Source organism: Squalius cephalus (assembly GCF_949319135.1).
Source record: "Squalius cephalus genome assembly, chromosome: 13".
NCBI classification, from domain to species: Eukaryota; Metazoa; Chordata; class Actinopteri; order Cypriniformes; family Leuciscidae; genus Squalius; species Squalius cephalus.
The window spans coordinates 22,294,666-22,309,332 of NC_137134.1; the positions used below are offsets into that span (position 1 = coordinate 22,294,666).

At 43.0% G+C, this 14,667-nt stretch overlaps 1 protein-coding gene across 1 annotated transcript in view; it reads left to right on the forward strand.

Annotated features, from left to right (window-relative positions):
* Window positions 1-473: 473 nt before the first annotated feature.
* LOC307169624 (uncharacterized protein) overlaps window positions 474-14,667 on the forward strand; it is a gene marked incomplete at its 5' end in the record, with an annotated part of 28,947 nt that continues 14,753 nt past the window's right edge. The window contains 2 exons of the mRNA XM_079890353.1: window positions 474-620; window positions 3,948-4,937. Of these exons, the coding sequence (XP_079746479.1) occupies window positions 474-620; window positions 3,948-4,937 (1,137 nt within the window). The remainder of the gene's footprint in view (window positions 621-3,947; window positions 4,938-14,667) is intronic.

Here is a 14,667-nt window from a genome sequence, read left to right on the forward strand (position 1 = left end):
ACGTTGAAAATGAAAATCAGGTTGATGTCAGAATCTAACGCTAGATTGACAATAATCTCCAACGTAGGACAGACGTTGTATTGTGGTTGTATTGTAGTACCAACATCAGTCGGTTTCTGACATCAATCCGACTTTAATTTCCAACCAAAATGCAACCCCTGCAACCAAAATCATCCCCTGACTGACGTTACTACTTTCTACACAAGGACCTTGACAGAAGAGTAAAAAGTACGATATTTGTCTTTAAAATGTATTGAAGTTAAAGTAAAAAGTTTCCAGAAAAAATAATACTCAAATAAAGTACATATACTCAAAAAGTGTACTTAAGTACAGTACTAAAGTAAATGTACTTTGTTACTCTCCACCTCTGCATTCCAGATGCTAAAAACATATTTTCGAATTCATCCGTCACAGAGATTGGTCTGCAGCGATCAACCTGACCTGTACTTTCATGTCTTGTCTTGATTTCTTTCATGGCACCTTTGCATAACATTCACATTCACATTCCGGGCCTGTTCCGTCGTGCAGCCGACGAGCTCTCACTACAGCCTGCGCTTCCAGGAGAGTGGAGACCCCCAGGTCCAGCTGATCTAGACAGGAGACATGTTTGCCTCTCTGTGGTATGCTAACTTTTACAATGCTTTATCCTACAGTATAAACTTGTGTGGTTCGTTAGGTGGGTGAGTTTCTCTGCTGTGAAGAGGTTCCTGCTGGTCGTGAATAAAAACAAAGCAAAGGAAACACTGGAATCTGTTTGTGTTACTGATTTGCAGCAAGGTAGGGCACTAAAGATTCTTGGTTCTAGTACTGTCCATAGGGGACTGGATGCCGTCTAAATGTGGGTGAATCCCACAAATCAAGCTATGAATTTTAACTAAGTGGGGTTCTAATGGATGTACTATTAGTTATATTTGTAGAGACACTGAAACATATATTGACGTAGGACAGCATATACAAACTAATCAATTAACATATGAAAAACAACATGAAAAATCCTCTTGAACCTATGAATATGTTTAATTTATGAAAAATTATTTATAATATATATGACATAATATGTGTGTGTGCAACAAGCAAGATGTGCATTTGTAAATCCGGTGACAGGCGTGCATTACTGTAAAAAAACGGTCAAATGACTGGCAGCTACGGCTGCCAAACAAAAAACGTAAATGAAAGTAAAATATCTTAATTCCAATAAAGTGCAAAAACTATAATTTTACAGAATTTTTCATTAAAAGTTTTAGAAAAAAAAAAAAACTGTTATTTTACAGGTTTTTTCTTGTTTGAATTAAGATATTTTAAGAGACATCACCCAGAGAGGAGAACAGGATTTTCCTAAGTTCTCAATCTTTCTCATTAAACCAATGACTGCAATGAAATTAAGACCATTTTACCAATCGCACTGAGACACTTAAAATGATACCAAACACGAAAAGGAAAAACAATAGATTCACAAGATACACCATATGTGATATATAGACTTTCTTAATGAACTTTCAGTGACTTAAGGAGGGAGAGGGGGGATAAGTTGAAGTCAAACAAGGAGACGAAGAGATAAGTTTGGACATGACAATCCTGTCCTGTGCTCTGTTTTTGCTATCTTCTGTAGGTGCGTTTTATGGCTTTATTGCAGGGTGAGTTTTTGTTTTAGCAGGAAAATCAGTCCTTACAATTTTCCTTTCGAAAGGGAAACAGCATTTTTCATGGACAAGGAATAGGTAGCCTACTCCTCTCAGAAAATGCAGAAATTAAGATACTTTTAGATGTTTAATTGCTATTTTTGTGAAGACCTCAAATTCGACCAAAATTAGCTATCAGGCCGACTCATTTAGCCAGGCCACATATTACACTCACCTAAAGGATTATTAGGAACACCTGTTCAATTTCTCATTAATGCAATTATCTAATCAACCAATCACATGGCAGTTGCTTCAATGCATTTAGGGGTGTGGTCCTGGTCAAGACAATCTCCTGAACTCCAAACTGAATGTCAGAATGGGAAAGAAAGGTGATTTAAGCAATTTTGGGTGTGGCATGGTTGTTGGTGCCAGACGGGCCGGTCTGAGTATTTCACAATCTGCTCAGTTACTGGGATTTTCACGCACAACCATTTCTAGGGTTTACAAAGAATGGTGTGAAAAGGGAAAAACATCCAGTATGCGGCAGTCCTGTGGGCGAAAATGCCTTGTTGATGCTAGAGGTCAGAGGACAATGGGCCGACTGATTCAAGCTGATAGAAGAGCAACTTTGACTGAAATAACCACTCGCTACAACCGAGGTATGCAGCAAAGCATTTGTGAAGCCACAACACACACAACCTTGAGGCGGATGGGCTACAACAGCAGAAGACCCCATCGGGTACCACTCATCTCCACTACAAAGAGGAAAAAGAGGCTACAATTTGCACGAGCTCACCAAAATTGGACAGTTGAAGACTGGAAAAATGTTGCCTGGTCTGATGAGTCTCTATTTCTGTTGAGACATTCAGATGGTAGAGTCAGAATTTGGCGTAAACAGAATGAGAACATGGATCCATCATGCCTTGTTACCACTGTGCAGGCTGGTGGTGGTGGTGTAATGGTGTGGGTGATGTTTTCTTGGCACACTTTAGGCCCCTTAGTGCCAATTGGGCATCGTTTAAATGCCACGGCCTACCTGAGCATTGTTTCTGACCATGTCCATCCCTTTATGACCACCATGTACCCATCCTCTGATGGCTACTTCCAGCAGGATAATGCACCATGTCACAAAGCTCGAATCATTTCAAATTGGTTTCTTGAACATGACAATGAGTTCACTGTACTAAAATGGCCCCCACAGTCACCAGATCTCACATGTATGATATTATGCTGTAGACACATTGGATGGATGGAAGATTCTGAATGGAGATTATATAGCCATTGAGTGCAGTTGAGAGTTGCACTGCAATAACAAGTGTACAACCGATGTACCCTCAACGGCTGTCCGAATTCACTCACTCTTTTTTATTCACTCCTTTAAGTGAACAGTATTAGTGGACGAACGTAGGGAATAGTGAATGAGGATTTAGGAGGCGATTTCCAATTCAGCCAAGGGGTAACAAGCCTAACAAGATAACAAGGGTGAGTGGTTAATCGACATGGAAACAGAGAAGGGTAACTATTATTATTTTGACAATGGTGTCGTCTGTACTCTGATCTCAAAGGAAAAACTTCTCTGTTTTAAGCATATCACTGTCGTGTAAACGTACTCTAAGGCAGTTGCTAGATTATCAGCAGGAGCAGTTCAGACTAATATCACATAATTACCGTATCTGCAATGACTGGTTGATATACCAAGGAAGGTTAGCCTTCCTTTTTTCTCAAAACTAACCACTGAAAATACTCTGTAATACTAAACACTAAGTAAGTACTCAATGGTGATTGGCAATTTTTTTTTATTAATGGAGGCAAAAGTCTCCAGCTATAGATTTGCCCCCTCCCCTTCTCTATTCCCTCAAACTCACCAGTTTTCCCTATGGCAGATTTGGCATGTTCGGGGAAGAGCAGCCGTGGTTTAGATTCAGTAGTATTTTATGGTGTTACAATGGTGAAATTACAGACAAGAAATTAAAATTCTGAGGCATGAAATGAAACAATAACTGGGAATTGTATTAACATTAACATTGTCCTTCTCCCATTTTCCACCTAAAAATTGTGTATGTAAGCTGTGTCTTCCTTGCCTCCACTCATGAGCTGCCACTGACGTTTAGTGACTAGAGACTTGACTCTGACTTATGACAAAATATTCAACACTTGACTCATTCTCCAGTGTCACAAACTTCAGACTTAACTTGGACTCCAGCTTAGGACTTGACTCAGACTTGAACTGAACTCGTCCCCTCTCAAGTTTTCTGATATTTGAAGATTCATTACAGCGATCTGACCAATAATTTATTAACTCTTTCTCTTTTTTTGTGAATCTTGTAGACCAGACCAAAGACATTCCAAACCGGAGAAACCAAAAAGGTCTTCAGTCTAACTTCTCGTGCTGTCTACAGACCTCAGAAGATGTCTTCTATCCAGTTTTTAAGACTGTTTGCGGCCCCGCTGTCCAAAATGAGTATTATGACCTCAGTTTCAATGATCTTTTTGTTAGTGGGTTTGCAGGCAATTATGGATGTCAAATTTTCATGCCCCTGCAGAGTTGAGAGGAACCATGCTTTAATAAGCTGCATCTTGTTTGCTCCCGCTATCTTTGCTTTGGTAATAATGCTCCTATTGTGGAGACTTAAATCTTCTCAAGAACAAAACAACAGTGGAACATCTCAAGGAAAAGACGGCAGTGGAACATCTCAAGGAAAAGACAGCAGTGGAACATCTCAAGGAAAAGACAGCAGTGGAACATCTCAAGGAAAAGACAGCAGTGGAACATCTCAAGGAAAAGACAGCAGTGGAACATCTCAAGGAAAAGACAGCAGTGGAACATCTCAAGGAAAAGACAGCAGTGGAACATCTCAAGAAAAAGACAACAGTGGAACATCTCAAGGAAAAGACAGCAGTGGAACATCTCAAGGAAAAGACAACAATGGAACATCTCAAGGAAAAGACAACAGAGGAACATCTCAAGGAAAAGACAGCAGTGGAACATCTCAAGGAAAAGACAGCAGTGGAACATCTCAAGGAAAAGACAGCAGTGGAACATCTCAGTGTGAAAAAAAGTGTGGAAGGCTGAAAGAGTTTGTGGAAAATTTAAGAAAAGCTTTTGTCGTTTGTATTCCATGTCTTGTGTGGATCTGTATATTTTTCATTGATGGTGATTATCTTGCATGTGGATTCACAGACTGGAATGGACACTATGCCTGTGATAACGAACTGCATTCAAGATGTGTGAATTGGTGCAAACCCACCAAATTAAGCCCAGGAAAAAATGAGACTGAATGTTACGAAAGAACACTGGAGTTGATTTGGATATCAAAGGTAAGTGTCATTACGTCATTGCGTCAGTAATTTAAGCGTTAAATTATATTTAAAAATAGAAATGCATGTACATTTTCTTCAGACAGCAGTAATTCATAAAATGCTGATCAAATGATAGAAGAGTGTTATAACTGGCATTTGTCCAGACACAGAGTTTATGTCTGTATCCCAGTGGTGCAATAATGCTTTACTGTCATAGAAAACATACACCAGATCACAGTAGTCATTTGTCCTTTGCAAAAAAATAAAATAATAATTACATCAAATCATATTAAAAACCCACAACACACCACCTAAACCAACAACTACACACACTTCAAGCTTTGTGAATCTAATAGTTACATCTTCAAGTGCAAATATACTCAACATATATACCTGAAATAACTGCATAGAAAGTGTTGTTTATTTTATTTATTGATATTTATTAATATGTATATATCTTTTTTTATATCAAGATTACAGGTTATGGTCTGGCTGTTATCTTCTGTATCATTGCAGTTATTTTTGTCACTTGTTGTGACTGCTGCAGAAGTCAAGAGAGTAAACAGCAAGGTCCAGGTAATGAGGAACAGTCTGAGCAACGCACTGATAACCTTCTGATGAGGGGTTCTGCTACAGCCAAAAATGGAGAGAAAGGACCAGAGAGTTCTGATACAATGGAAATGAAAAATCTACTATCAGACCACCAACACAAAGACAGCTGTTAAACAAGCTTAAACCCAACTGACCAGCAGCTGTGACAAAGACCAGCTATCTACAGATTACATATTTACTCTCTTCCTCAACCAAAGCTTTGCCATCAGGTTACTCTCAAACTTTATAAAACTCTGTAAAATAATTAAAGTTCTTTCATATTTCAGTTGGTTGTTTCCTTTACCTGTGCTTAATGCCTATTTGAATCTTAACTGAGTGTTTAAATGGATAGTTCAGACAGTCTGTCATCATTAATCACCGTCATGTCATTATAAACCTGTGTGACTTTCTTTTTCACTGTGAATAAACCCATGCATTTTTGTAGTTTTGGATTAACTATCCCTTTAAGAATCATATGTGAAGATAGCCATAGTTCTCATTTTTCTTTTCTTTTTTATATATTTTATGTTTTTCGCTGTAACTTCCTAAAGACTGAATTATATTGTACCCTTTTAAACCTTAATTTTGCATTAAACCTTATTTCAACTACATCACATGTTCTCAATTTCTCAAATGACAAGAGCCTACAGATATTATTTTGGTGTTTAGATATTGTTTGATTCATAACTTTTTTTTGTTTTAACAGAGCTCAGACATTGTGTGGGGAAAATTGTAAACATTTGTAAAAGAAAATGCCCTTTACACAACACCATTTTCAACTAAAAACTGAAAACTTTGTATTAGTTTTCAACCCATTCTCACTCCCAAGGCGTCAAAAACTGAAGCATGGTCAAGCGTCTCCGGTGTCACAATGAAGACGCCAAAAACGCGCCCCTCGGCGTCACTCTATGACGAATTGTGAACTCCATTGCTTCCAATGGGAAACCTGTGGCATCAACAACAGATGCACATTTTATCAGTAGGTTATTGCGCTGAAGAAGTCTCATTCCAAACACATCACGATATTTAGCATCGGTTCAAAGTGTGCCAGATGTTGGTAAGCAGCCGTAAATACGCTGTCCTAATAATGTTTGTTATATGGCTTCATCGATATTAATCAGATTAGCTACCTCATGTTCAGTCACTGCATTATATCTACAGTATCATTCCACGGAGGCTTTGCGTTTTATTGCTTGCTTTCAACACCTAAATTATGGTGATTAAACAATGCCTGTCACGTGACATGCTATAGACCTTCAATCAGTTAATCATATTCATATCAGGTTCAAAGTAGTACAATTAGTTCCAAAGTGGTATTTGTAGTAGAAGCACAGTAAACACTTACCATGCTTTTAACCTCAGTTTAAGCGCTTGACCATGATTCAGTTTTTGATGCCTTGGGAGTGAGAATGGGTTGAAAATGTGCTGAAACATTCAAGGTGATGTAAAATAAACAAGGTGATCTATAGGTTTATGTCTCTGCCTAATCTAAACTCTATTTTTTTCTATAATTTGTTTTTGCTTGGTTTAGTAAAACAGAATATTATCTTTTTTAATTTAGCTAAAATCCCACAAGGACATTTAGCTTTGATTTATTTGCCTCAAATTAATGATAACCAAAGTAGCAATTTTAGATTTAATCTCTTGCTTTATATGTACAGTAATTTGGGTTGTATTCGCCAAATGACTTTATCTAATTTATTATTTTAATCTGTGCATTTGTTAATGTGTACAGTGTTTTGGTGCATTCCGTTAAAATTGTGTGGTGTTGTTTTTCAGGGCTGGTGTGTGAAGTCAAGCGACCAACGCAATTTGCCAATCAACGCAATGAACCAGCACTCTTTGATGAGTTGCGTGCCGCCACCGACCTCGCTGGGTCAGGTGATGTCCACTTGTGTGGTCCAGGAGCGACACCTGTGGCTCAACCTGGCCGATATGCGGGAGGCCAAGCGGACCCGGTTCCTCGACACCCCCATATCCCAGGCTGGCCTCTTCGGCGGTGCAGTCGAGGACTTTGCCCAGCAGTTCTCGACTGCTCAGAAGCAGACTGAGGCTTTAAAACATGTCCTGCCCTGGTGGCCCGCTGCTTCGGCAGCGCAGTTGTCGGCACAGGTGCCTCAGCCTGCTCGCAGCCGAGGGCGCCCTCCTACGGCTCCCACCCCTCCCAATCGGCCCCAGCAGCAAGCTGCTTCTGGGCCGCGTCGTGGAGGAAGCCGCAGGAAGGCGCCACAGCCCTCTCCCACCCCGCGCCCCGCTAAACACCATGCAAAACAGCGCTCCTGAGACGGGCTGCTCAGAGATGGCTTTGAGTTCTTTTCAGGAGACGGTAGCAGGGCTGCTCCTTCCCCCGGTGGAGGGCCGGGGGAGAATCCTTGGTTTTCCCACTCCCGCTGCTCGTTCCGCCTCGCTGCACCACCGAGGGTACGTCTGTGGTCCGCATGACCCCGCTGGTACAGTTCTTGGGAGCTTGGTTAGAGCTTCCCGGTCTGTCCCGCTGGGTCGCGAGGACCATCAGGCTCGGCTATGCGATTCAGTTCGCGCGGAGTCCGCTTCACTATGGTCGGTGGCAATGCCCCTGTCATGAGAGTGGAGGTCGCCACCCTACTGGCGAAGGGTGCGATCGAGACTGTCCCTCCAGCCGAAATGAATTCCGGCTTTTACAGCCCCTACTTCATTGTACCGAAGAAATCCGGTGGATTAAGACCTATCCTGGACCTGCGCGTCCTGAACCGCTCCCTTCACAGGCTGCCGTTCAAGATGCTCACGGCCAAACGCCTTTTCGATTGCGTGCAGCCACAGGATTGGTTTGCAGCGATCGACCTGAAGGACGCCTACTTTCATGTCTCCATTCTTCCTCGACACAGACCCTACTTTCATGTCTCCATTCTTCCTCGACACAGACTGTTTCTTGGGTTTGCTTTCGAGGGGCAGGCATACCAGTACGCGGTTCTCCCTTTCGGGCTAGCCCTGTCTCCTCGCATCTTCACAAAGGTCGTCGAGGCAGCCCTTGTTCCTCTACGGGAACACGGGGTTCGCATCCTGAACTATCTCGACGATTGGCTGATCCTAGCTCACTCTCGAGACCAGGTTTGCGAACACAGGGACCTTGTGCTCCGGCACCTAGCTCGTCTGTGCCTTCGGGTCAACTGGGAGAAGAGCAAACTCTGCCCCGTGCAGAGGATCTCTTTTCTCGGTATGGAGATCAACTCGGTCGCCATGTGCGCGCAGCTTACGAGCGAGAGCGCGCAGTCACTGCTGACTTGCCTTCGTCAGTTCGAGGGCAGGAGTGCGGTTCCACTGAAACTTTTTCAGAGGCTACTGGGGCATATGGCATCCGCAGCCGCAGTAATGCCGCTAGGATTGCTTCATATGATTGCTTCATTCAGCTTTGGCTTCGCGATCGAGTCCCGAGGTGGGCATGGCAACACGGCACGCTCCGAGTCCCAGTGACTCCGACCTGCCATCAGACCTTCTCCCCGTGGTCGAACCTCAATTTTCTACGGGCCGGAGTTCCCTTAGAACAAGTTTCCAGGCATGTTGTTGTATCGACAGATGCCTCCACCACGGGTTGGGGCACCATGTGCAATGGCATGTCCCCAGCGCCTTTGGCATGTCAATTGCCTCGAGTTGCTGGCTGTACGCCTTGCCCTGCACCACTTCTTTGCGTTGCTCAGGGGACAACACGTACTTGTCCGATCAGACAATACCGCCACAGTAGCGTACATCAAACGTCAAGGTGATCTACGCTCCCGCCGTATGTCGCAACTCGCTCTCGGTTTCGGCCTCTCGCTGGAGAATGGAGACTCCATTCCCAGTCGGTTCAGCTGATTTGGGATCAGTTCGGGGACGCTCAGGTAGATCTGTTTTCCTCCCACGACTCGTCCCACTGCGACCTGTTTTATTCCCTGACCGAGGGCACGCTCAGCACGGATGCACTGGCACACAGCTGGCCGCGGGGCCTCCGCAAGTATGCGTTTCCCCCAGTGAGCCTTCTACTAGATCACACAGATCTTCTCTAGATCAGTCAGGTTTCTGGGCTGTCGCTGAGAAACACGGAGTTTGAGCTCCCTCTAAAGATTATCTATTGGGTTTAGGTCTGGAGACTGGCTAGGTCACGCCAGAACCTTGATATGCTTCTTACAGAGCCACTCCTTGGTTATCCTGGCTGTGTGCTTCGGGTCATTGTCATGTTGGAAGACCCAGCCTCGACCCATCTTCAATGCTCTAACTGAGGGAAGGAGGTTGTTCCCCAAAATCTCGCAATACATGGCCCCGGTCATTCTCTCCTTAATACAGTGCAGTTGCCCTGTCTCATGTGCAGAAAAACACCCCCAAAGCATGATGCTACCACTCCCATGCTTCACAGTAGGGATGGTGTTCTTGGGATGGTACTCATCATTCTTCTTCCTCCAAACACGTTTAGTGGAATTATGAAAAGTTCTATTTTGGTCTCATCTGACCACATGACTTTCTCCCATGACTCCTCTGGATCATCCAAATGGTCATTGGCAAACTTAAGACGGGCCTTGACATGTGCTGGTTTAAGCATGGGAACCTTCCGTGCCATGCATGATTTCAAACCATGAAGTCTTAGTGTATTACCAACAGTAACCTTGGAAACGGTGGTCCCAGCTCTTTTCAGGTCATTGACCAGCTCCTCCCGTGTAGTTCTGGGCTGATTTCTCACCTTTCTTAGGATCATTGAGACCCCACGAGGTGAGATCTTGCATGGAGCCCCAGTCCGAGGGAGATTGACAGTCATGTTTAGCTTCTTCCATTTTCTAATGATTGCTCCAACAGTGGACCTTTTTTCACCAAGCTGCTTGGCAATTTCCCCGTAGCCCTTTCCAGCCTTGTGGAGGTGTACAATTTTGTCTCTAGTGTCTTTGGACAGCTCTTTGGTCTTGGCTATGTTAGTAGTTGTATTCTTACTGATTGTATGGGGTGGACAGGTGTCTTTATGCAGCTAACGACCTCAAACAGGTGCATCTAATTTAGGATAATAAATGGAGTGGAGGTGGACATTTTAAAGGCAGACTAACAGGTCTTTGAGGGTCAGAATTCTAGCTGATAGACAGGTGTTCAAATACTTATTTGAAGCTGTATCATACAAATAAATAGTTAAAAAATCATATATTGTGATTTCTGGATTTTTTTTTTAGATTATGTCTCTCACAGTGGACATGCACCTACGATGACAATTTCAGACCCCTCCATGATTTCCAAGTGGGAGATCTTGCAAAATAGCAGGGTATTCAAATACTTCCTCCTGTATAACGACTGTACGAGCAGAACTTTAGAGCAACTGAATAAACATGATGAACCAACACGACAAACATCTCTCAGCAGCTCGGAAGAGGAAGCACAGCACCCGTCTGCCTAAATGCAACATGTCAAACAAATGTTTATGGTTATAAATATTCATAAATAGACATAGATTTAAACTTTCGCCAAGGTACAATTTTCATTTCTGTTTAGATGCATGTAGTCTTATTTATTTGTAATAACAGGATGTGTGGTTTACTGCACTGTACAGAGCAAGCTTTTACGCATGAGAAAAGCTTGCTCTGTACAGTGCAGTAAACCACACATCCTGTTAGGGCTACACACACACTGCAAGATACTAATGCAAATACAGTACATGACATCCTTGAAAGATAATGAAACATTATGGATGTTATTAAGTGTCTATGCTTTTGATAGTTTCTATGTTCTTGAAAGAATTAAATAGAAATGCTGAAGTTCAAATTGAGATGTCTAACTTTTGTTTCGATTAACCATTATCATCTCTGTTGTTGAATGCACAGTTTTCATAGTTTTTGCATACAGTGGATTTAAGTCAACACATTCCTGTTAAAACAGCTGCTTTTGAGATGTAAAAATTAAACAAAGATAATTATATCAGAACTTTTGCAGGTTTAATGTAGAAATTAGAACCTATGTAATGCCAGTTAAAACCACAGTGACACATTACAAAGAAAAAAATCTTGGAAGGAATAACTAACTGCATAAATGTGCACACCCATCCTTCCATCCATCCATCCATCCATCCATCCATCCATCTTATCCGGGGCCGGGTCGCGGGGGCAGCAGTCTAAGCAGAGATGCCCAGACTTCCCTCTCCCTAGACACTTTTTCTAGGTCCTCCAGGGGGACACTGAGGCGTTCCCTGGCCAGCCGGGAGACACAGTCCCTCCAGCGTGTCCTAGGTCTTCCCCAGGGTCTCCTCCCTGTGGGACATGCTCGGAACACTTTCCCAGGAAGCCGTCCAGGAGGCATCTGGAACAGATGCCCGAGCCACCTCAGCTGACCTCTCTCGATGTTGAGGAGCAGCGGCTCTACTCTGAGCTCCTCCTGAGTGACCGAGCTTCTCACCATATCTCTAAGGGATCGCCCAGCCACCCTGCGAAGAAAGCTCCTTTCAGCCGCCTGATTCCGGGATCTTGTCCTTTCGGTTATGACCCACAGGAACGTAGATTGACCGGTAAATCGAGAGCTTCGCCTTGCGGCTCAGTTCTTTCTTCACCACGACAGACCAGTAATCGACCGCATTACTGCAGAAGCTGCACCGATCCATCTGTCAATCTACCTTTCCATCCTTGCCTCACTCATGAACTCCTCCACTTGAGGCAGGAACTCTCCACCAACTTGAAGTGGGCAAGCCACCCTTTTCCAACTGAGAACCATGGCCTCGGATTTGGAGGTGCTGATTCTCATCCCAGCCGCTTCACAGCGATTCGGCTGCAAACCGTCCCAGTGCATGCAAAAAGGTCCTGGTCTGATGGTGCCAATACAACAATATCATCCGCAAAAAGCAGAGACAAAATCGTGTGGTCCCCAAACCTGACACCCTCCGGGCCCTGGCTGTGCTTAGAAATTCAGTCCATAAAAATTATGAACAGAACCGGCAACAAAGGGCAGCTCTGCTGGAGTCCAACATGCACCAGGAACAAGTCTGACTTCCTGCCGGCAATGCGAACCAAGCTCCTGCTCCGGTTGTACAGGGACCGGACAGCCCATAGCATGGGCCCTGGACCCCATACTCCCAGAGTACCCTCCACAGGACGCCGCAAGGGACACAGTCGAATGCCTTCTCCAAATCCACAAAGCACATCCACAAGCACAAACTCCCATGAACCCTCCAGCACCCTGGAGAGGGTATAGAGCTGGTCCAGTGTTCCACGACCGGGACGAAAACCGCACTGTTCCTCCTGAATCCGAGGTTCTACTATCGGCCGTATTCTCCTCTCCAGTATCCAGAAGTGTGATCCCCCTGTTGTTGGAACACACCCTCCGGTCTCCCTTCTTAAAAAGAATGTGCACAACCCTGAACTAATATTTATTTGAAGCACCCTTTGATTTTATTACAGCACTCAGTCTGTTTGGATACGAGTCTATCAGTTTGGCACATCTTGACTTGGGAATATTTTCCCACTCATCATTCAGGGAAGGTTTAACTAAACAAAACTGTATTGTGAAACCTTTCAGAAATCAGAATAGTGAATTTAATCATAAAATAAAGGGTTAACTAAACAAAACACTACTGTGAAAGATCACAAATCAGAATAGTTCAGGACTCAAGGAAGAAGTTTAGACTGTTACATTTCTTCTCTCTGTCTGTTGAACGATGGTTATCGTTCTATAACAGGATGTGTGTTTGTTCTACACAATAGGTACAGTGTCAGCGTTTCTCATCTGCAAACTTTTCTGAAGTGCTGTAGTCTATTTCAACTTGATGAAGGTTAGAGATGCAGCCGTCCTTGATTTTTATTTATCCCTTTATCCACATAACTCCTTCTTTTGTTTGCATATTGCTTAATAAATCTCAAAAAAAAAAAAATCTTCTAACGCGTGAATTTCCATGAAATTATTGTGCATGTGGTGATATTTTTGCAAAATATGATGTTGCCTTTTGCACATCTTGCGTCAGTTTCAAAGTGAAAAATCTAAACGTGCATTCAGTTTTCTCCAAAACAGATAAATGTGACTATGCCAACATTTTATTGCTTTTGTTCACGTAGCGCAGTAAATCGAAAACTGAAAAAAAAGTGTCCTGTGAAGCAAAAGAGAGATACAACTTTTTTTTTAAATAAACATTTTCCATTTTGTATCTTCAACTTTGTATGCTCTTTTGTGGAGTGTTGTGACTCGTGTTTCACGGGACTTGTATATGATACTGTACTATGTTAGCTTGAACAAATCATTCTTTTCAAATGGATATTTAGTTGACGGCAGAAGATGCACATCTGAAGTTGAATGCACAGTTCTTGCACAACACTGGATGAGCCAATGAGCATGTCCAAATGTGTCCAGCCAATAAGAATGACCAGAAATGAACAAATCAAACCTACAGTACAGGCAGATGTGAAAGTCAGCTTCTCCCTCATGTCCGACTCAAAAAGAACCAGCCAAATGAGACAATTCTGATAGTCTAAGTTTTCAGAGGATAACCTCATTCTGTTCTTTTTTATTTGTACTACAAAAAAATGCTCACGATACATCCATGTAAGGACAACACCAGACAAGGAACATGAGAAACACTGGGGTTTAAAAACACAAGGGGTAATTGGCAAATAAAACACACTTGAGAACAATTACAGAACTAATCAACAAGAAAAACTACAAAGGACTGCAAAACATGGCACAGAACAGGAAATAAGTCCACACAAGACCAGGGGAACACAAGACAGGAATGTGACATCAGCTTCATATTTCTCTCTGTATTCTCTGCAGTGTCTCATTTGCTATTTGTGAATTTCTCTGATGTTTTAGTTTTTAACTGTTCTTAAGGACAATGACCAGAGTGGGACCCATTTTCAGCCTGGGATTTTAATGCCCAAGACGACCCCCCACAAGCCCCCCTTGGGGCTGATGGACAGAGGTGGAGATTGCAGCGAGGTCAGAGGGACAACAGCCTGGGCCAATATTGCAGGCCCGGAGGTCCAAGGCGATGCCAAAGACGGGGACCTTGCAGAGTGGAGTGACACTGTAGGTATTTTTTTTATAAAAAAAATATTTTATAAATGAAGCCCTTGGACACCACCTGACCTACAAACCTAGAGAAGCCAGAGATAAATATCAGTGTGTTATGTGAACAAGTGCTGATATTATGCAAAAACAGGATGTGTGGTAAATTGCATTGTGGGTACAGTGCAAA